The sequence below is a fragment of the Zootoca vivipara genome, chromosome 2 (assembly GCF_963506605.1).
Source record: "Zootoca vivipara chromosome 2, rZooViv1.1, whole genome shotgun sequence".
NCBI classification, from domain to species: domain Eukaryota; kingdom Metazoa; phylum Chordata; class Lepidosauria; order Squamata; family Lacertidae; genus Zootoca; species Zootoca vivipara.
This window is the reverse complement of record NC_083277.1, coordinates 117728241-117748511: the sequence shown is the minus strand read 5'-3', so window position 1 is coordinate 117748511 and position 20271 is coordinate 117728241. Positions and strand designations below refer to the sequence as shown.

The 20271-nt window shown below is 45.4% G+C and overlaps 3 protein-coding genes across 5 annotated transcripts in view; 1 reads left to right on the top strand and 2 right to left on the bottom strand.

Annotated features, from left to right (window-relative positions):
* PIN1 (peptidylprolyl cis/trans isomerase, NIMA-interacting 1) overlaps positions 1–10637 on the bottom strand; it is a 60442-nt gene extending 49805 nt beyond the window's left edge. The window contains exon 1 of one of the 2 annotated variants that reach the window (XM_035102429.2): positions 9970–10637. In XM_035102429.2, the coding sequence (XP_034958320.1) occupies positions 9970–10027 (58 nt within the window). In that variant the 5' untranslated portion in view covers positions 10028–10637. Of the gene's footprint in view, positions 1–4786; positions 5994–9969 lie in introns of those variants that run through there. The other variant, XM_035102430.2, reaches the window with a different exon arrangement.
* A 110-nt stretch (positions 10638–10747) lies between these two features.
* On the bottom strand, positions 10748–15933 carry UBL5 (ubiquitin like 5). 2 transcript variants are annotated; one of them, XM_035102431.2, is made up of 5 exons: positions 15675–15933; positions 14586–14714; positions 12696–12779; positions 11705–11742; positions 10748–11013 (listed from the first exon to the last, which is right to left on the bottom strand). In XM_035102431.2, exons 2-5 carry the CDS (start codon positions 14639–14641, stop codon positions 10970–10972), a joined length of 222 nt encoding a protein of 73 aa, XP_034958322.1. In that variant the 5' UTR covers positions 14642–14714; positions 15675–15933; the 3' UTR covers positions 10748–10969. The 2 variants fall into 2 exon arrangements, with proteins under 2 accessions (XP_034958322.1, XP_034958323.1); XM_035102432.2 differs by lacking the exon at positions 15675–15933 and adding an exon at positions 15286–15668.
* Positions 15362–20271, top strand: part of FBXL12 (F-box and leucine rich repeat protein 12) — an 11270-nt gene continuing 6360 nt past the window's right edge. Inside the window, exons 1-2 of the mRNA XM_035102427.2 lie at positions 15362–15936; positions 17019–17091. Of these exons, the coding sequence (XP_034958318.2) occupies positions 15362–15936; positions 17019–17091 (648 nt within the window). The remainder of the gene's footprint in view (positions 15937–17018; positions 17092–20271) is intronic.

Here is a 20271-nt window from a genome sequence, read left to right as displayed (position 1 = left end):
GAAACTCCCCAGCAGAGTAGAAATCATATATTGAACAGATGGAAAGCTCTTCAATCTGAGCAGACTGAAAGCAAAGTGTAAGATTACCGTAATTTCCATCATAGAGCTTCAGTATGCTGATGACAATGTAGTGTGCGCACACTCAGAGGATGACCTCCAAACCATCCTAAATATCCAAAAAACCAAAGTGCTGCATCAACAACTACAAAATAACCCCTCTGCAGAGCCACAAATCCAACTAAGTGGTGTAACGTTGTAAAATGTTGATCACTTCTCCCACCTATGCAGTTATCTTTCTACAAGGGCCAACACTGATGCCAAAATCCAGCATCGCCTGAGCTCTGCGAGTGCGGCTTTCTCCCGATTGAAGTGCAGAGTATTTGAGGACCGGGACATTCGCAGGGAAACCAAAATGCTTGTTTACAAAGCTATTGTACTACCAACCTTACTATACGCTTGTGAAACATGGACCACTTATAAACGCCATCTCTAACTCCTCAAAAAATTCCATCAACGGTGTCTCCGGAAAAATTTACACATCACTTGGGAAGACAGGCAAACTAAATTCAGTCTACTGGAAGAAGCAAAGATCACCAGTGTTGAAGCAATCATTCTTCAACATCAACTTTGTTGGACTGATCATGTTGTGCGGATGCCTGATGATTGTCTTCCAAAGCAACTACTCTATTGTGAACTTAAAAATGGAAAGCATAATGCTGGTGGTCAACAAAAGAGGTTTAGAGACAAGGCAAGGCAAATCTTTAAAAATGTAGTATAAACACTGACAACTGGGAAACACTGGCCTGCGAGCACTCCAGTTGTGGAACAGCTTTTACCAAAGGTGTCATGGGCTTTGAAGACACTCAAACTCAGGACGCAAGGGAGAAACGTGCTAAGAGGAAGGCATGCTTGGCAAATCCACACCGTGATCAACTCCCGCCTGAAAACCAATGTCCCCACTGTGGAAGGACGTGTGGGTCCAGAATTGGTCTCCACAGTCTCTTACAGACTCATTGTTAAAACTGTGTCTATGGAAGACAATCTTACTCGGCTACGAGTGATCGAAGAAGAAGAAGAAGAAGAAGAAGAAGAAGAAGAAGAAGAAGAAGAAGAAGAAGAAGAAGAAGACGCTGTACTTGAAGGTCCTAATGAATTATTAGAAGAGATGGCTGGCAAAAGCAGCCTTTAGCTCCACTTTAGCTTCTGAATTCAACAGCCCTGTCCCTACTCGACCAGCGAGAAAAAACAAGTGTGTGCATTTTTCAGAAAAGACTGCTTTAGGCCTATACTGAAAATGAAGGATGCTGGGTCTTCTTGGCACAGAGCTGTGGGAGATTACATTTCCCTTTGCCCAAAAAAATCACTCACAAAGAAATCCATATGAAGGGAGGATGGAAAGCCAGGATACTGCAAGGTCTGGTGCTGCTATTTTAAACGCATTGCAGTCATTTGCAGATCTTAAAAGAAATAGACTGGGTCGTCTGATAGAAGCTAGGGAAGTCCAAAGTATCTGGGCCCCATAGCCTTTAAAGCCCATTCGTGAGGAATTTGAAGTACTTTCCCACTACTAGCAGATGATTTCCTGCTGAAATCTGATTTAAGTGTATTATTAAAATCACACAGGCACATACACCAGGTCCTGTAGTCCTCCACCTGTACGCTCTTCCATCTAAACTTGGAAAGCTCCAAGATGGGTTCCTTCCCCTTATATTTACAGCTGCCCTCTGTCAACACCCACAATGGAAAGGCTGCTTAGTCACTTATGCTTCATTCCTAGTCCAGAACCCACAGAACAACTTGCTTGCTGTGTACTTGGGATTGTTTGCCAAGTCTATAGAAGCCACCCTATAGTATCTCTTTCCTTCAGCACTTCCTGTTCCTGAAGCAGCAGAAAAATGCTGTTCTGAACACTTTGCTGCCTCAAGTGCAAGAACCCCACACACCTACTTAGCCTAACCCGGATAGATATTAAACTGGGCTTGTAAAACACTAACTTGCCTGGCTGCTTGTGACCAGTAGCAATTGTCCTCAGGCAAGGAAGGATTTGTAAACCGGGGTCTGGAAGTGTTTGCTTGTTAGTTTCCTTAATGGGATGTCAGTGTACTATAAATGACTGTTTGGGGGCAGACAGCTATTAATAATTTGTGAGTAACTTTTGTGAAATTCATAGGGCTTTTGTTGGGGAAAAATAGTTTCAACCGAATCAGAAGATGTAAAAATGCTAGCTTCCTCTTAAATGCAAAGCTACTTCCTCTGGTAGGGTAGTCGTGTAATCTCCAACTGACAACTGGCGAGAAGACCAACTACAGAATGGCAACCTGACACATTTTCTCTCCACTCATTTAGGGATAGTCACCAGCATTAGAAGCTCAGATATATATATAAGCTAGTCACCAAATGGCACCTTAAACCTAAGTTGCGGTTGCCACAACAGAATGTCTAGGATAAGGTTACCAGATTTTTTCAAAGAATCCAGGGACACTTTAAAAAAATAGAAAAAAGTTATATAATTTTTTTAAAAATAAAAATAAAATAAGAATATCTTCTCTTCTGTGGTCTCCTCTGTCACACGGCCTTCCTCTGGGCCCCATCCTTCTCTCTTGGAGCACTAGCCGCTGTGGAGTAGGCTCGGGTACTCTCTCCTACCTTTCTTCCTCAGTAGCGGCAGCGGCGTGGCAAGGTTGGGGCTCCCCTCTTTTTTCTCCTTCCTCTTTCTCTCTCTTCCTTCTCCTCTCCTCTCCTCGTTTGCGACTGGACTTAACTGTTAGGGGTCCTTTACCTTTACCTCCCAGGTCCTAGTCCAATAATGTCACCACTACACCATCCTGGCTTCCTAGAGCACTTCTGTTATGGGGCAGCTCTATAAACTAAGTAGGGGGGAATGGGGAAAGCCAAATGTTTTTCTTGAAGCTTGAATTTATTTGATGGTTGTAAACCAATTTGAAATTTTTTCTTTAAAATATAAAGTGGTATAGATATGAAATGAAAAACAACAATAAATCACATTTGGGGGGGAAATGGCACCTAGACATTCCACTGTGGCGACCATAATCTAGGTTTAAGATGCTATTTGCCAATTAGCAGTTTCTAACACTGCTCAAGACTGTGACCTGACCAAGTCTTCCCCAACTGGAGCCCTTCAACCTTTTTAGTGATGCAATGATCATGAGCCACCTGAAGGAGAAAAGGTGCCAGGAGCCTGAAGTATTTGAACTAGATTTGATTGCTAAGTAGAGTGGAAATGTCACAACCAGGTATCCACCGTTAACAATAACATGCAAGACCAGGCATCCCCAAACTGCGGCCCTCCAGATGTTTTGGTCTACAACTCCCATGATCCCTAGGTAACAGGACCAGTGGTCGGGGGAGATGGGAATTGTAGTCCAAAACACCTGGAGGGCCGAAGTTTGGGGATGCCTGTGCAAGACCCACAGATCTTCCCAGTGACCTCTCTTGATGGCTTCACATTTCTCATCAACCAGACAGACACCTCCTTTTGCACAAAGTAAAATTTGATCATGACAAGAAGAATAGGGGAGAATTATAGCGAAGGCCATCCAATTTCTGCCTTCTCTAACATGGTGCCCTCCAGATGTTTTGCCCACAACTGCCACCACCCGTGACCTATGGCCAAGCTGGTGGGGGCTGATGGGAGCTTGAGCCCAACAACATCTGGAGGACATTAGGCTGGGGGAAGCTTATGAACCATGACTTAATTGCATCCTATAATGTTGGGATGAAATCAAAAGCCAATCAGCCATACTGTGACACAGCCCCACTAACATAAGGCAGAAAAGCATGTACTCTTTGCATGATTTAATGATGGTATGACTTTTATTATCAGCCACTGTCTTATTCTACTTGCTAGGAAATGGAGACATAGCCTTCGTTTTCCTGTGTTTGAGTCCCTCAATACCAACCACTAACATTTAATTGCATGCTCCATTCATACCAAGAAGCAAATAAACAAGAAGCAAAAGACAACCCTGAATGTATGCAGTCCTCAAACAGCCTACACACATGCAACAACTTCATAGGAAGTCACTTGAGAACTGCAGACAAAGCGTACTACTCTCGCTGCCACCTGGAGCAACTGGAAAAATGAATCCAAATGTTGAAGGCAGGTAATTCTATTTTAAGATTTTGAGCACAGGGTTCCTTGTGTTCACTGGGTCATTAGGTTTCTTTCCACAAAGTCCCTCCACAAATGTAAAAGAGGAGATAAGGGGATAGGAAAAGTGGTGCTCAAACTGAAACAAACAAGTTCAAGGAACAAACAAGTTCAAGAGGATGTCTGTGGTTGACAAGCAGTCGCAGAAGCAAATGCAAGGTTTCCTTTAAAAAGTGGAAGTCTAACCCAAATTAGAACAAAAAGAAGCATAAACCCTAACAAAATAAATATGAACCGACAACAAGAAAAATGATAAAGAATTTAGAGCACAAGTTAGACCTGCAACAAAATGTTTATCTGTAAAAAAATCTCTGGTTCAGGGTTCTAGCCAGCTCCTTGCAAACTCACCCAGTGCTCCTCCAAGACACTACTTTCCCAACTCACCCCAAAGTTTTCTGTTTATCTTTTCCAACTGACAACTGACATTTTGAGCATGCCAAGTCTTCATTTGGCTGTTTCTCTGGGGTGCCACCTTTTAAATTTCTCTCTTAAGATATTGTGCAGCCTACAACCCACTCACTTCATCCATGGTTTCCATTCATCATTCCCTCTTCATCATCTGGGTGTTTTTTTTTGGGGGGGGGTAGCTTTCTCCCTCCATCTTCCATCTCCTACCTTTTCCTTCATCCTCTGCCATCAGCCAACACAATCAACGTCCCTGTACAGTTTGAATCCGGCTTGTAAGTGTGTCTTAGTAGTGTCACACTTCTGGATCCAAGCTCTGCTTTTTCTTCCCTCTCCCTTCCTCAATGTGACCACAAGCATGCGCAGACTTGTCATTTTTTTGCTTCAAGTTTTCTTTTTTATCATTTCCTGGAGTTTTTTTTTCTATTTCTGCAAACCTTGGGGATCTCTCAAACATACTAATACTTCCCTCTTCTTCTTGGCTGGTTCACTTTGACTACAAATTCATGGCATGCACCCTCAACTATGGAATGAAATTGGTAAAAATATAGTCAAGAATGTTAGTAGACCCACTGGGTGAAATTTACCCTTGCACAATGAAACCTTCTTCCCCTGCATGCCCCCTAAATCAGCTCTGGGGGTCTCAAAGCATGCATAGGGGCAGAAGGGAGAAGTCCCGTTGCACAAGCGGAAAATATTCCACTCCCACAATAATACCATCCATTGAAATTAGCAAACATGACTAACTTGGGTATATTAATTTCAGTGGGCCTACTGTAAATAAAATTTAACTGGATACAAACATGGTGCTGATAATGCCAAGGTTGCAGGTTCAATCCTCATATGGAACAGCTGCATATTCCTGCATTGCAGGGGGTTGGACTAGATTGTGCTTAGGGCCCTTCCAACTTTACAGTTCTATTACTCTATTACCTACTCTATTACAATCCAATATCATTTATCAGAAGCAGAAAAGACAAGTAGAGAGATGGCTGAGCAGCTAGACAACAGAAGAGTAAAAGGATTACTAAAGGAGGAGGAGATAAGCTGAATGTATTATTTGTATTTGTTCTCACTTTGGAACCTGCTGCAGATAACTGTGCATTCACCACTTTTTCCCTGAGTAGGCATCTCAAGAACTAAGTCAAATAGAAGTGGCAGGAGATGATGATGGACTACTGCAATGCGCTCTACGTGGGGCTACCTTTGAAGGTGACCCGGAAACTAAAACTAACCCAGAATGCGGCAGCTAGACTGGTGACTGGGAGCGGCCACCGAGACCACATAACACCGGTCCTGAAAGACCTACATTGGCTCCCAGTACGTTTCCGAGCACAATTCAAAGTGCTGGTACTGACCTTTAAAGCCCTAAACGGCCTTGGTCAAGTATACCTGAAGGAGCGTCTCCATCCCCATCGTTCTGCCTGGACACTGAGATCCAGCGCCGAGGGTCTTCTGGCGGTTCCCTCACTACGAGAAGCCAAGTTACAGGGAACCAGGCAGAGGGCCTTCTCGGTAGTGGCACCCACCCTGTGGAATGCCCTCCCACCAGAGGTCAAAGAGAACAACAACTACCAGACCTTTAGAAGGCATCTCAAGGCAGCCCTGTTTAGGGAAGCTTTTAATGTTTGATTTCTGTATTTTAATGTTTTGTTGGAAGCCGCCCAGAGTGGCTGGGGGAACCCGGCCAGATGGGCAGGGTATAAATAATAAATTATTAATATTATATTATTATTATTATTATTATTATTATTATTATTATTATATTCTAGATCTGACAAATTAAGATGTTACCTGGTCAGTTAACACACACTCAAAAATAGGAAACTTGTCACAGCTATCAGCCCACCTTTCTAAGGTAGCCAATGCAACATCCATTTTTAGGACCCATCCTATTCTTCTGGTGCAAATTGCTTAATTGATTTTAATACTGTTTTATTATATTCTAAACTGCCTGAGGCCTTATGGTGAAGGTCATGTAAGAAAAATAAATAAAGGGAGACGGGAGAAGCAGAGGGGAGTCCATAACTAACAACTCTACTGGCCGAGCTTCTGTCCTATATAAATTGGTAGAAAACACAATTCAAAGTACAATTTAACATACAACAAGCATCACTAAGAAGAATCAGCATGGCTTCTGCAGTGCAGTCCTGCCTCAACAACCTATTAGAATTCTCTGAGTGTTGGTAATCATGTGCAGCCAGGGATAATCATACCTGGAGTTCCGAAATGCTTTTCAAAAAGTCTCTTAACAAAAACACCAGTGAAGAAACCCTTAGCAGTCATTGAGTAAAAGGGCAAGTGCCCTTACAAAACAAAAACTGGTAAAACAATGGGAAACGGAGGGCAGGAACACAGCAATATTCACAATGGAAGGAAATAAGCAGTGAGGATCTGTATTGGAACGGATGCTTCTTGGAGGATCTGCATGACACAGAAACAGAGGTGAGCAAACTTTGCCAAGTTTGCAGACAGACTATTTAGGAAGGCAAAGGCATGAGCGAAATGGAGAGATCCTTTTGGAAGTCTTTACAAATGGATGAATGGCAAGAAAACGGCAAATGAGGTTTAATGTCATTTTAAAATGAAATAAACTGGAGCAATAGTAACAGCAAAGCCCATTTTCATACATACAGCAATGTGACTATCCAGGAAAGATGATGTGGTATCGTGGTACATGGTTAAAGAATAATCAACTCTATGTGTAGCAGCAGTGAGAAAACGGTGAGTTTTATGTTGGGATTTGGAAAGGAAGAGAACATAGAAAGCTGGCATCAAACCCTTATAATTCATAGAAGGAATACTATCAATGGCTACTAGCTATGTTTTACCTCCATTTTCAGAACCTCAGAATACCAGTTGTGGGAAATCACAAGTGGGGAGAGGGGCCACTGCCTTCAGGCTCTACTTGCAGGCGTCTCATATGCATCTAGTTGGCCACTGAATGAGTAAGATGTTGGACTAGGTGGGCCTTTGGACTTGTCTAACGGGGGCTCTTCTTATGTTCCTTCATATACCCCAATAGTGAGGACATGTGCAATTTAGTATACCACATTTCCACAAACCTGGTGCCCTCCAGATACTTTGGACTTCAACTCCATATTGGCTGGAACTTATAAAATTTGTCGCTCAGCACATCTATAGGGCATCAGATTGGGAGAATGCTGCAATATATTCACCTAAAGGTAAAGGGGCCCCTGACCATTAGGTCCAGTCGTGACTGACTCTGGGGTTGCGCGTTCATCTCGCTTTATTGGCCGAGGGAGCTGGCGTACAGCTTCCAGGTCATGTGGCCAGCATGACTAAGCCGCTTCTGGAGAACCAGAGCAGTGCATGGAAACGCCGTTTACCTTCCCGATGTAGCGGTACCTATTTATCTACTTGCACTCTGAGGTGCTTTCGAACTGCTATGTTGGCAGGAGCAGGGACCAAGCAACGGGAGCTCACCCCATCGCGGGGATTCGAACCGCTGACCTTTTGATCGGCAAGCCCTAGGCCTAACCCACAGCGCCACCTAATGAAGTTCTAATCCCCCACATCTCAAAAAAATATACTGTAGAGTTGAAAAAGGTGTAGGAAAGACATTGAAGTGATTGTACTACTTTCTCTATATGTAAAGGCTACACCCGAGTGTTTGATTTTGTGTTTTTAATGTATTTTATATATTTGGTGTTAGCCGCCCTGACCCCAGCCTCGGTTGGGGAGGGCGGGGTATAAATAAAATGCATTATTATTATTATTATTATTATACTTTTAAAAACAAATTACTGGGTGATAATAGGGCTATGAAGAAAACTTAAAAAGGTATTGTGTTTCTCATAATAATGGAATGTACAATGACCCAGTTATACTGACTGGCTGGAAATTCAAGACAATAGAAACAAGTCTTTTGCACAATGCTTCACTGATGGGATGCTGATGGTCACTGGCTAAGAATGGCTTTCCAAAGGCATTGGAAAAACTCATGAAAAATAGCTGCTGATAAACCCAATGGTCACACTGCTTAAATACAACCCAGATGCCCATACCCACTGGCGGGGGGGAGAGAAGGTGGTGAGGCAGCATTCTTGGATGACATAATTATTCAGATCCATTCCAATCTGGGTTCAGGCCTGGCTATAGAACTGAGTCAGCCTTGGTCCCCCTGATGATCACCTTTGCACAGGGGGAGTGTGATCTTGCTCCTGCATCTTGATCTCTCGTTGGCATTTGATACCAATGACCATGGTACTCTCCTGGACTGGCTCTGGGGAATGGGAACTGGGTGCACTGTATTACAGTCCTTGGCCTTCAGGGTATGGTTTTTTGTGGGGTAGGGAAAGAGAAGAAAAATAATTGGGGGAAAATGTGGGAGTAGGGAGGAAGAAACCGCAATACTTTTCCATAGGGCTGTGTTATTTATTATTATTATTATTATTATTATTATTATTATTATTAGAACAGTGTACGTGGTCCTGAGCCCTCAGGATATTTTTTTGGTGAATGGAAATGGGGCAGGGGGAGAAATAATTTGGGGGGCGGTAATAGGAATAGGAAGGGAGAAGCCATGTTCCAATATCTGAAGGGCTGTCATGTGGAACATGGAGCAAGCTTGTTTTCTCCTGCTCTGGAGGGTAAGACTCGAACCCATGGCTTCAAGTTACAAGAAAGGAGATTCCAACAAAACATCAGAAAAAAGTTTCTGACGACAAGAGGCGTTTGACTTCAGGATGGAGGGTGTTGGACTCTCCTTCCTTGGAGGTTCTTAATCAGAGGTTGGATGGCCATCTGTCATGGATGCATCAGACGAGATTCCTGAATTGCGGGGGGGGCGGGCTAGATGACCCTGGGGCTCCCTTCCAACTCTATGATTCTATGAAAAACAGTGAGAAACCACGATTGTTCTCCATGGGGCAGCTCAGTCAGCAGAGAACGAGACCTTTAATGCCGGGGTCATGGGTTCAAGCCCCACGTTGGGCAAGATTCTTGCATTGCAGGGGGTTGGACTAGATGACCCTGGGGGTTAATTCTAACTCTACACTTCTATGGTTCTAGGACTGCGTCGCTGTTGCTATTCATATTCTTGGCACCATTGAATCCTGTGTCCCACAAGCTCCTCCCCCATCCCGCAATCCCCAGCGGCCTCGTTATCCCTGCACCGCCCCCCTAAAAAAAAGAGACACCTTCCCACAGCCCCTCGCCCGTCTCCCCTCTGACCTGCCCCTCCGTGACGCGAAAGGGCCTCCGAAGCGGACCAGCCCCGACCCCGAAAGGGAACCTCTCTCCATCCATCTCCCCGACTCTCTCTCTCTCTCGAAACGCCCCCCCCCACGAGGCCGGGCCCATCTACCCCTCATGCCGGGCCCTCGCCCTCCGCCCGCCCGACCGCCCCTTTCCCTCTTCCACGGCGGTACCGGAGCTGCGGCTCATGCGCTTCTCCCAGCCCGCGGGGAGCTTCTCCTCCTCCGCCATCTTGCCTCGCCTCACAGAGCACAAGCGCAGAGCCGGCCACGCCCACCTTCGCTTAGCAACGGCGGCGGCGCAAGCGCGAACGTGCACGCGATCGCGCTATCGCCTACAGAGCTCCCCGCCCGCTATTGGTCGCGGAGAGTTGGGAGGGAGGAAGGAAAGCCCCGCCCACCAGAGAAAGGGGCGCCCAATCAACCCGCGGCCCGTCGGAATGGTGGCCTATAGCAGGCTTCCTCAACCTTGGCCCTCCAGATGTTTTGAGACTACAATTCCCAGCATCCCTGACCACTGGTCCTACTAGCTAGGGATCATGGGAGTCGTAGGCCAAAAAACATATGGAGGGCCAAGGGGCCTAGAGACCCAAAAGATGGAGAATATGTTGTTGTTTTTGCAACGTGCCCTCTGCCTGCACGCCCACTCTGATTCACCCATCATCCACTATCCCGGGTTAATTTCTAAATAACTCATGGGACTCTGTGCCTGGATAGTCCAGACTCTTCATCTCAGGGTCACAAGTTCGAGCCCCACATTGGACAAAAAGATTCCTGCATTGCAGGGGGTGAACTAGATGGCCCTATGGGACCCTTCCAACTCTACAAGTTTATGGTCCTATGATTCTTTCCACTCAGGCCTGCCCACCCATGCACTACGTGTTATAGATATCGTTTTCACATATACGACACTTAAAAGTTTCTGTGTTTTAAAGATACACTGCACACAGAGTCACATATCAGGTCACGTTTATTATAAAGATTCTAAAAAAAACCAAAACAATAAAAGACAGTCTGAATACAAGTTCCCCGGTATTCATTCCTGTTATATTGCGCTCAGGAATAAAATACTCTTAACTGAACCTCATGCAACCAAATAATAAAGAGTTTGTCAAATAAGAAACAAAGAATGAAAAAAACAGACATAGAAAAGGCAGCATCTGCCACAATGAAGCTACTGATAATATAGTTCTAGGTTCATGCCATCGTGAATTTCATCTGGAAGTGAGGATTTAAGGTGAAATTCCACTGGAAAGTATTTCTGTATTTTTATAAATCGGGCATGATGTACTGTATATGATGGGGGAAATCTACCACAATGCCAGAATAATGATACTTTTGCAATTTATCATAACTGCTGAAATTCATACTTAATTTATGAATTATCCAAGCACATATACATCCCAGCAGATTCACTCTAAATGCGGCCCAACTGCACAGGGTCATCATATTGTTTTAAAACATATGGTATTGTTTTTAATTGTTTTATTGTTGTCTTTAATGTGAAATCACTTCTAATATTTTATGGAAAGAATTCATAAGTAGAAACCAATCTACACATCTTTAAAAGTTGTTCATCTGTTCATTATGTACTTGGATATGTATGAAAATTAAGCACAATGGTTCCTGAGATCATCTAGCAAGTTTCTGTCTATGTGCATGGTGGGAAAGTCATTATTATTATTTTAAAGATGTAAAGTAGTAGAGAATTAATTTACATAAATTTATGTAAACTTTATATTATTTATTATTGTTATTATTTATACCCCACCCAACTGGAGTAAAAAAGAAATAAATTAGCTATGACCAAAATCTGCTCAGTTCAAGCTGAAGAGTATTACCCACTTCTTTCCTTTTCCTTCCCCCCACTGTTATTTTACCGCAAATCACCAAGGTTGTTTAAGGATACAGTCTGCCAATGAAACATGGTCCTTGAAAATTGTATACCTAAAACATTAACAAGAAAGGCAGTTAGTCAACCATAATTTGTTACACAGCAAATAACTCAATAAAATATGGCAATTATGACATTATTAAAATATCGACAGCTAACACGATGGATAATACACACACACACACACACACACACACATGACAGAGCCAATAGGCTTTTCTCCTTAAAGTTGGCCTAGAAACTTCAGCTGGTACAGATATAGCTGCCCATTTGCAACAAGAGTAAGATTCTGCAGTCAGGTTATGCCCATTTCTTACTGCAACTTGAAAGTCCTAAATGGAATGGGTCCTTAACAACAACAACAACAACAACAACAATTTTATTATGTATACCCTGCCCATCTGGCTGGGTTTCCCCAGCCTCTTTCTATATGAGGCACACCCACCCTAGACATTAAAAACTATCCACCAGGCCCACTCTACATTGCAACTAGAGAGTTTAGCCTATCATCAATGAAGAGTAAGGCCTTTTCAGCAGCCTGCACCTAAGCTGTGAGATTCTCTCTTCCTCTGAGTATGGTTGCACATTCTTTCTATTCCTCTCAGAGAGCAAGAAAGACTTATTTATTTTGTCATGGCTTTTCTGTTTGATTTTTACCTGGCAATTTTGGAACTTTGTGCCACTATCATATTTTCCTTGTTTTGGTATTGCTCGTTATAGTTTAACATTAATTGCTTTTAATTGATATTATCAATTGCTGGTTTTGATTATAATTGCTTTGAAGAACCACTATGGTTGAAAGGAACTATGCAAATACTGTTAAGTGGTTTAAGAAGATCAATACTAAGCAGTACAACACGCACCCAGGTCAGTAGTCATGTGTGGAGACCTGGAGATCTGGGCTTCTTGGACTGAAAGCATGCACTGTGCTATTGCATTGATAGTGCTAAGAACAAGCTGAGGGAGCTGCCTGAGGAGCCCTGATGCTTTGCTCATTTCTACTCACCATTTCTTCAACACGATCTTGTCCCACCGCGTGCCAGTCTGCGCAGCAATGAGCTTTTTCAAGTCCCTAATGGTGTCGTCAGAGCTGAGTGGTGGTACGAGTTAAGGAAAGGATGTCTTAAATCAAAAGCAGTAAGCAGACTATGTGTTCATTGTGTACCATCTACCAGTCCCAAACAATTTAGTACCTGGATGCCCAACACAATTGGGGTTGTGCACACATGATCACACACAGTGGCCTTGAGTTATGCTTGCCAATACATGGGAGAAGAAACATATTTGGATGTTACAAGCTCAGGGTGGATACCACTTAAACAAAGGGTGACTAACCTCTGGCCCTTCAGATGTTTTTGGACTCCAGCTCCCATCAGCCCCAGGCAGAATTGCCCATACATAGAGAGGAGGAGGATTTCAGTCCAGCACCACCCGGAGGGCCAAAGCTTTCCCACTCCTGACTCAGACATGGACCATCCAAACATACACATATGCATAATCCATACACTTATGAAAGAACCCATTCTTCATCTCCAACCATAAAATTTACAAAAAGGCATGCTTGTGCTGCTTCAGTCACCCAAAAATTTCCTGCACCCATAAACCACCCATTCCCTTAGACCAGGCATCCCAAAACTCGGCCCTCCAGATGTTTCGGGACTACACTTCCATCATCCCTAGCTAACAGGACCAGTGGTCAGGGATGATGGGAGTTGTAGTCCCAAAACACCTGGAGGGCCGAGTTTGGGGATGCCTGCCTTAGACCTAAAACCTTCTCCCTAAACAGTGCCAGTTCTCCCTTTCTCTTTACTCCCCAGCTCTTCTGTGGGATCTTAAATACTCAATCCCAAGTGAGCTGAAGCCTGAGTACTTATAGCTGCACTTTTTCACATCCATTTTCACATACCCATTGCCTCTCCCGTTGGCTACCTTAACCTGGTTTCCCCAGCCAGTCTAAGCTGTTTCCTGGGGTGTGGCTGATTCCGCATGCTAACAGTTTCTAGGAGCCACAGGCGAGAGCTGAGTGCAGTGTGGAGACCAAAGCTGAATAAACTACCCTAGAAGGAGCACAACGTGTTCCGCAACCAAAGGTATTACCCCTCCCATAAACCCTGCACTCATAGTAAGAGATATCTTATTATGTCTTCTTGCTAGCTACACAATTCTGCAGCCAAAGATGGAGAAGCGCTATACAGTCAGCAAAAACAAGACTTGGAACTGACTGTGGCTATAGTGGAGCAGAGACATCACCTTGTCGACAAAGGTCCATATAGTTAAAGCTATGGTTTTCCCAGTAGTGATGTATGGAAGTGAGAGCTGGACAATAAAGAAGACTGATCGCCAAAGAATTGATGCTTTTGAATTATGGTGCTGGAGGAGACTCTTGAGAGTCCCATGGACTGCAAGAAGATTGAACCTATCCATTCTGAAGGAAATCAGTCCTGAATGCTCACTGGAAGGACAGATCCTGAAGCTGAGGCTCCAATACTTTGGTCACCTCATGAGAAGAGAAGACTCCCTGGAAAAGACCCTGATGTTGGGAAAGATTGAGGGCACAAGGAGAAGGGGACGACAGAGGATGAGATGGTTGGACAGTGTTCTCGAAGCTACTAACATGAGTTTGACCAAACTGTGGGCGGCAGTGGAAGACAGGAGTGCCTGGCGTGCTCTGGTCCATGGGGTCACGAAGAGTCGGACATGACTAAATGACTAAACAACAGCTACACAATAAAAAATGGAACCTCCATTCAAACCATGCTCGTGTCCCAAGTGATCACTACCTTGCCTCCTCTTTTTTCATACACCAGAGCCTCAAATAAAACACAATAGCTGCATATTGGGCAGGAAGGTGCCATTCAGCCGCCTGCAGAAGCTACTTCTTTTGAGCTTTGGATACTTGCACTTCACTCTCACTTTCTTGCCCAGCCGATCGTTGCAAACCACTTCAATCATCCCGATCAGGTACCAGAACAACCCCAAGAAACTGCTGAGCAAGGAGACCTTTGGCCTCCTGCCTTCTGAGGCTCTGTTGGGAAGAAAAGACAGGATGATTCATTTGTTTAAAAGTGTATGTCTTATGCCACTTGGTCCTAAAACAGGTCGGGTATACAGTTTTCAAAAGCAGAATCGAGAGAAAATGGGGGGAATGCTTTCTCAACTGACAGGGAATACTTATGATTAAAGAAAATTAAGAAAGAGTTAACAGTACAACTTTTCCCACCAGAATGTTGACATCATGGGAAATGTTGTCTTTCACAACTGTCAAAGGCACGTAACTGGGATAAAACACAGTAATCCACTTCTAGTTGTCCCCCAATATTTTATAGTTACACAATAACCACCATTTCAATCCAACTGCTTAAGAGTAGCAAAGGGATGGATTCACATTCTGTACATTTATCCTCAGATGGATTCCAAACAATTATTATTACTGTATTATTATTATTATTAATTAAATTTGCATACCGCCCTTAATCTGAAGATCTCAGGGTGGTTCACAGCATAAAAATGCACAATAAAACCACAGAGAACATAATAAAAACTAGCGAAACGAAACAATAACCCCACCAGCCACAAGCACATTTAAAGCGACATACCAAACAGCTGGAAATGAACCGCACCGGAAGCATACAAAATAAAGGCTGGTTTTTCAGGGTATTGGCATTTGCATGCATGTCCACCAGAGAAAAGAGGCCTCTGCCCCTCGACGCAAGAGACTCATGTGTGCAGACCAAGCTTTTGTTTTTAAGCAGCCATTCCGGGACACGTGACCAACTCAGCGCAGCGTCTTGGAGGCCCCGGGAGAGCCCGCGTCTCGGAGGCGGCACTGGCGGCGCCGAGCTCTTTCCAGGTGCAGAGCATCCGCGGGGGTTGCCTTCCAGCCCCCACCTTCCCCAGCCAGCAGGGCCAGAGGCGGCCCGGTCTCGGGTCTCGTGTCTCGTGTCTCGGGCCCCGGAGTATCCCCGCTTGCCGCCCCCGAACCTACCTGAATTCAGCGGACTCTTGACAGCCGGAGATCAGGCGGAAACGGAAGCAACGCGTGACACACGCACGCACCGGAAGAGGAATCACCGAGAGCTACTTCCGGCGGACCCTCTCCGAGAGGAAGCGGAAGCGAGGCCGGACCAGCCTACGGAAGGAACCAACGGCGGCGGAATGGAGCGGCAAGGCCTCTGCGCCCTCCCGGACTCGCTCCTGCTCCGGATTCTGGAGTGCCTGCCGCCGAGCGACCGGCTGGGCGGGGCCCGGTGGGTGTTTCCGTTCCTTCCTCCGGTTTCATGGTTTCCTCTCTCCCCCCCCACTTCCACAAAGTGGTTCAGTCCATCCTGCGGCTGCCGCTCTCCCTCGTCTCTCAAGCCGCTTCCTCGGCCAGGGCGGGGCTGCAATGCCCAGGCTCGCCTGCGGGGGCGCTGTGGTTAGACTGCGGGAACTAGGAGGGGGCGGGGCCGCGAGGGTCAGCTAGTCCAACGCCCTGCAAGTCAGAAGTCGAACTCACGACCCAGAGATGAAGTCTCGTGCTCTGCCCAGTGAGTTGTTCATATTATGCCATCAGGATCGAATGTGAAATTATATGGGGCGGTTATTCATGTGTTTATCCCCCCCCATTTTATTTTAAAAGTTTATATACTTCATATTTTGCAAAAGAAACTCAAAATGGCTAACGGTTCCAAAAACCACACAACGTTCAGATCAATCTCATTTCTAGTCCCAGCCATAGCCAAAATATCAGTGCAAAAATATCTCTATAAACTAAATTCCTCTATTAACTTCAGTGTAATACACTTTACCTTCTGCCTGCTCAACTCCAAGCCTCCTCCTCTCCGTTCTTCAAACTCTCTCCCTGCTGTTCTCTCAAGGCCACATCAGAGCAAAGAGGAGTCCAAGCATCAGTCATCTGCTATACAGATTCCAGGAAAGTTAATTCCGGGCAATGTAATTATTCAAGCAGTATAGTTGCCCACCTGCTTGGGTCTGTACCATTTGGCTAGGGAATTTCCTGGATATAGCTGGCAATCAGAAACAGCTGGAAACAGCGTCCAGGTGGAAATCGTTGAAACAACTGAGAAAATATGGATGTATGGCAACTCATGTCAGCAGTGTTGTTTTTGGTGATTTCCCTTAAAATTAGTTCAAGAATTTACAATTGGTTCGATTGTTCGAGATTTGGGCAAAACTATAAAAAAACCAACAAAGCCCAACAACCTTTCTGTCCAAATTTTTACTTTTTGAAATATGGCAACCCTAGGTATGGCAGGATGCCAGATGATCAAATCTGGCTGCTGCATCTCAGGCCCTTGACAATGACTCAGCTAATCTCGTCTTTCTGCAGGGTCTGCAGGCGATGGCGTCGCTTGGTGCGGGACAAATTGCTGTGGAGATACTTGGACCTAACTCCTTACAAGGTAAAAATGCCTGCCCTCCCTCTTAAGACTACCGGTAGTTGCTGGGTATCTGCATGCAAAGCAAGTGTTCTGCCACTGAGCTATTGCCCTTCCCCCATGTGAGGAGCAGGCTATGCCAGATCAGAGTCAGTGCAAAAACGCTAGAGGATGGCTTTAGGCAGATATCCAGAATCCTGGAGCAAAATGATCCAGCGGACAGCAAGCAAGAGACTTTTTGGCAACCTGTATAAATTAGGCAAATTAAAGTAATGTGCTTAATGTACAAAATTCTGTAAATTCAATGCACTATTTTCTACAATTTATTTTAGGTTTATTAGCCAGGGAAGGATGAGGACAGGCTCTGTCCTTAGTCACTGGAATCTTAGGCTGCAATCCTAAAATTTCTAAGACATCAGCCTCATTGAGCACAGTGAGATTTGCTTCTGAAGTCTGTCCCCCATACCCCGGCCTCCCTTCATGCATCTAAATTAAAATGAAACATTTCCGTCCCATTCCTGAGTTCCCAAACAGCAAATGAAACAACATGGTTTCTGAACAACTCCAAGCACGCCTAGAGGATGTGGACCATTTGGATCCCTTCCAATCGGGATTCAGGCCTCATCATGGGACTGAAACTGCCTTGGTCGCGCTGGTCGTTAATCTCCGGCAGGCTAGGGACAAAGGTGAGAGCTGTTTCCTAGTTCTGCTGGATCGCTCAGCGGCTTTTGATACCATCGACCATAACATCCTTCTGGACGTCTTGAGGGGCTGGGAGCTGGGGACACTGTTATACAGTGGTTCCGCTCCTTTCTCCTGGGCCGTGTCCAGAAAGTGGTGTTGGGGTATGAGTGTTCAGACCCCTGGTCCCTCACTTGTGGGGTGCCTCAGGGTTCCGTCCTCTCCCCCATGCTTTTTAACATCTACATGAAGCCGCTGGGAGAGATCATCAGGGGCTTTGGGTTGGGTGTTCATCAATATGTGGATGATACCCAGCTCTACCTCTGTTTCAAATCAGAACCAGTGAAGGCGATGAAGGCCCTGTGTGAGTGTCTGGAGGCGGTTGGAGGATGGATGGCGACTAACAGATTGAGGTTGAATCCTGACAAGACAGAAGTACTGTTCTTGGGGGACAGGGGGTGGGCTGGTATGGAGGACTCCCTGATCCTGAATGGGGTAACTGTGCCCCTGAAGGACCAGGTGTGCAGCCTGGGAGTCATTTTGGACTCACAGCTGTCCATGGAGGTGCAGGTTAATTCTGTGTCCAGGGCAGCTGTCTACCAGCTCCATCTGGTACGCAGGCTGAGACCCTACCTGCCCACAGACTGTCTTTCCAGAGTGGTGCATGCTCTAGTTATCTCCCGCTTGGACTACTGCAATGCGCTCTACATGGGGCTACCTTTGAAGGTGACCCGGAAACTACAGTTAATCCAGAATGCGGCAGCTAGACTGGTGACTGGGAGCAGCCGCCAAGACCACATAACACCGGTCTTGAAAGACCTGCATTGGCTCCCAGTACGTTTCCGAGCACAATTCAAAGTGTTGGTGCTGACCTTTAAAGCCCTAAATGGCCTCGGTCCTGTATACCTGCAGGAGCATCTCCACCTCCATCGCTCTGCCCGAACACTGAGGACCAGTGCCGAGGGCCTTCTGGCGGTTCCCTCGCTGCAAGAAGCCAAGTTACAGGGAACTAGGCAGAGGGCCTTCTCGGTAGTGGCACCTGCCCTGTGGAACGCCCTCCCAACAGATATCAAAAAGAAAAACAAGTACCAGACTTTTAGAGGACATCTGAAGGCAGCCCTGTTTAGGGAAGCTTTTAATCTTTAAGAAATTAGTGTGTTCTAATATTTCTGTTGGAAGCTGCCCAGAGTGGCTGGGGAAACCCAGCCAGATGGGCAGGGTATAAATAATAAATTATTATTATTATTATTATTATTATTATTATTATTATTATTATACCTGAAGGAGCGTCTCCACCCCCATCGTCCAGCGCCGAGGGCCTTCTAGCAGTTCCCTCACTGCAAGAAGTGAGGTTACAGGGAACCAGGCAGAGGGCCTTCTCGGTAGTGGCGCCCACCCTGTGGAACGCCCTCCCACCAGATGTCAAGGAAATAAACTATCTGACTTTTAGAAGGCAACTGAAGGTGGCCCTGTTTAGGGAAGTTTTTAATGTTTGATGCTGTATTATTTTTAATTTTCGGTTGGAAGCTGCCCAGAGTGGCTGGGGAAACCCAGCCAGAGGGGCGGGGTATTTTGCCAGTACATTTGGCATCCAGGCTATAAAGCACATGGCTTCCTCCTAAAGAACCATGGAAGCTGTAGTTTACCCCTCACAGAACCATAATTCCAAGCACCCTTAACAAACTCTAGTTCCTGGGATTTCGGGGGGTAGGGGAAGTTTTTAATACACAGTGTGGATGTGACCTTAGAAAATTGGCTGCAAACTCTGCGTGTTCTGCCATCTGTTGCCCTTTATGCTTCCCCAAGGTGCGAGTCCCGCAGAGTTTCATGGACCTGTTTCCAGCTAAATGATGACAGCCTTGCAGCCTTGCATTACTTCAGGGTCCCCAAACTAAGGCCCGGGGGCCAGATGCGGCCCAATCACCTTCTTAATCCGGCCCGTGGACGGTCCGGGATGCATTATTTAAAATGCATTTCTGGGTTATTTGTGGGGCTTGCCTGGTGTTTTTACATGAGTAGAATGTGTCCTTTTATTTAAAATACATCTCTGGGTTATTTGTGGGGCATAGGAATTCGTTCATATATTTTTTCAAAATATAGTCTGGCCCCCCTACAAGGTCTGAGGGACTGTGGACTGGCCCCCTCCTGAAAAAGTTTGCTGACCGCTGCATTAGTTGGTCTGGCAGTGATTTGGCAGGTGACCTGCATGGCTTTTGATATGCATGCAAACTTCACTTCCCTGTTGTCACAGTGGCCGGAGTGGACTACTTCAGAGTAACGACGCTACGCAGCTCTGCATTTTATTCTTTTATTGGTGCTGCGTATTTACAGTGCTCAAGTCATTGCTATTTACACGGAGCGATGTTGTCAGTCGGTTTCAGAACCTCCTAATGGCTTTTGGCGCGTCTTTCTCCAACACAAAAGCTTTGGCAGACCCATCCTCTTGCCCCTCCTCTTCCTGCGTAATTCTGGAGTTGGGGGGATGGGTCTTCCCCCCTTACTTGCCCCTTCCTGTCCCACCTG

What these genes read in the sequence shown, in the direction of transcription:
- UBL5 (XM_035102431.2), bottom strand. Translation starts at nt 14,641, where the DNA reads ATGATTGAAGTGGTTTGCAACGATCGGCTGGGCAAGAAAGTGAGAGTG. An exon ending in AAGATCGTGTTGAAGAAATG is followed by an intron (nt 11,743 to 12,695) that starts GTGAGTAGAAAT and finishes TTAATGTTTTAG; the next exon opens with GTATACAATTTTCAAGGACC. An exon ending in CCATGTTTCATTGGCAGACT is followed by an intron (nt 11,014 to 11,704) that starts GTATCCTTAAAC and finishes CCTCACTTCCAG; the next exon opens with ATGAAATTCACGATGGCATG.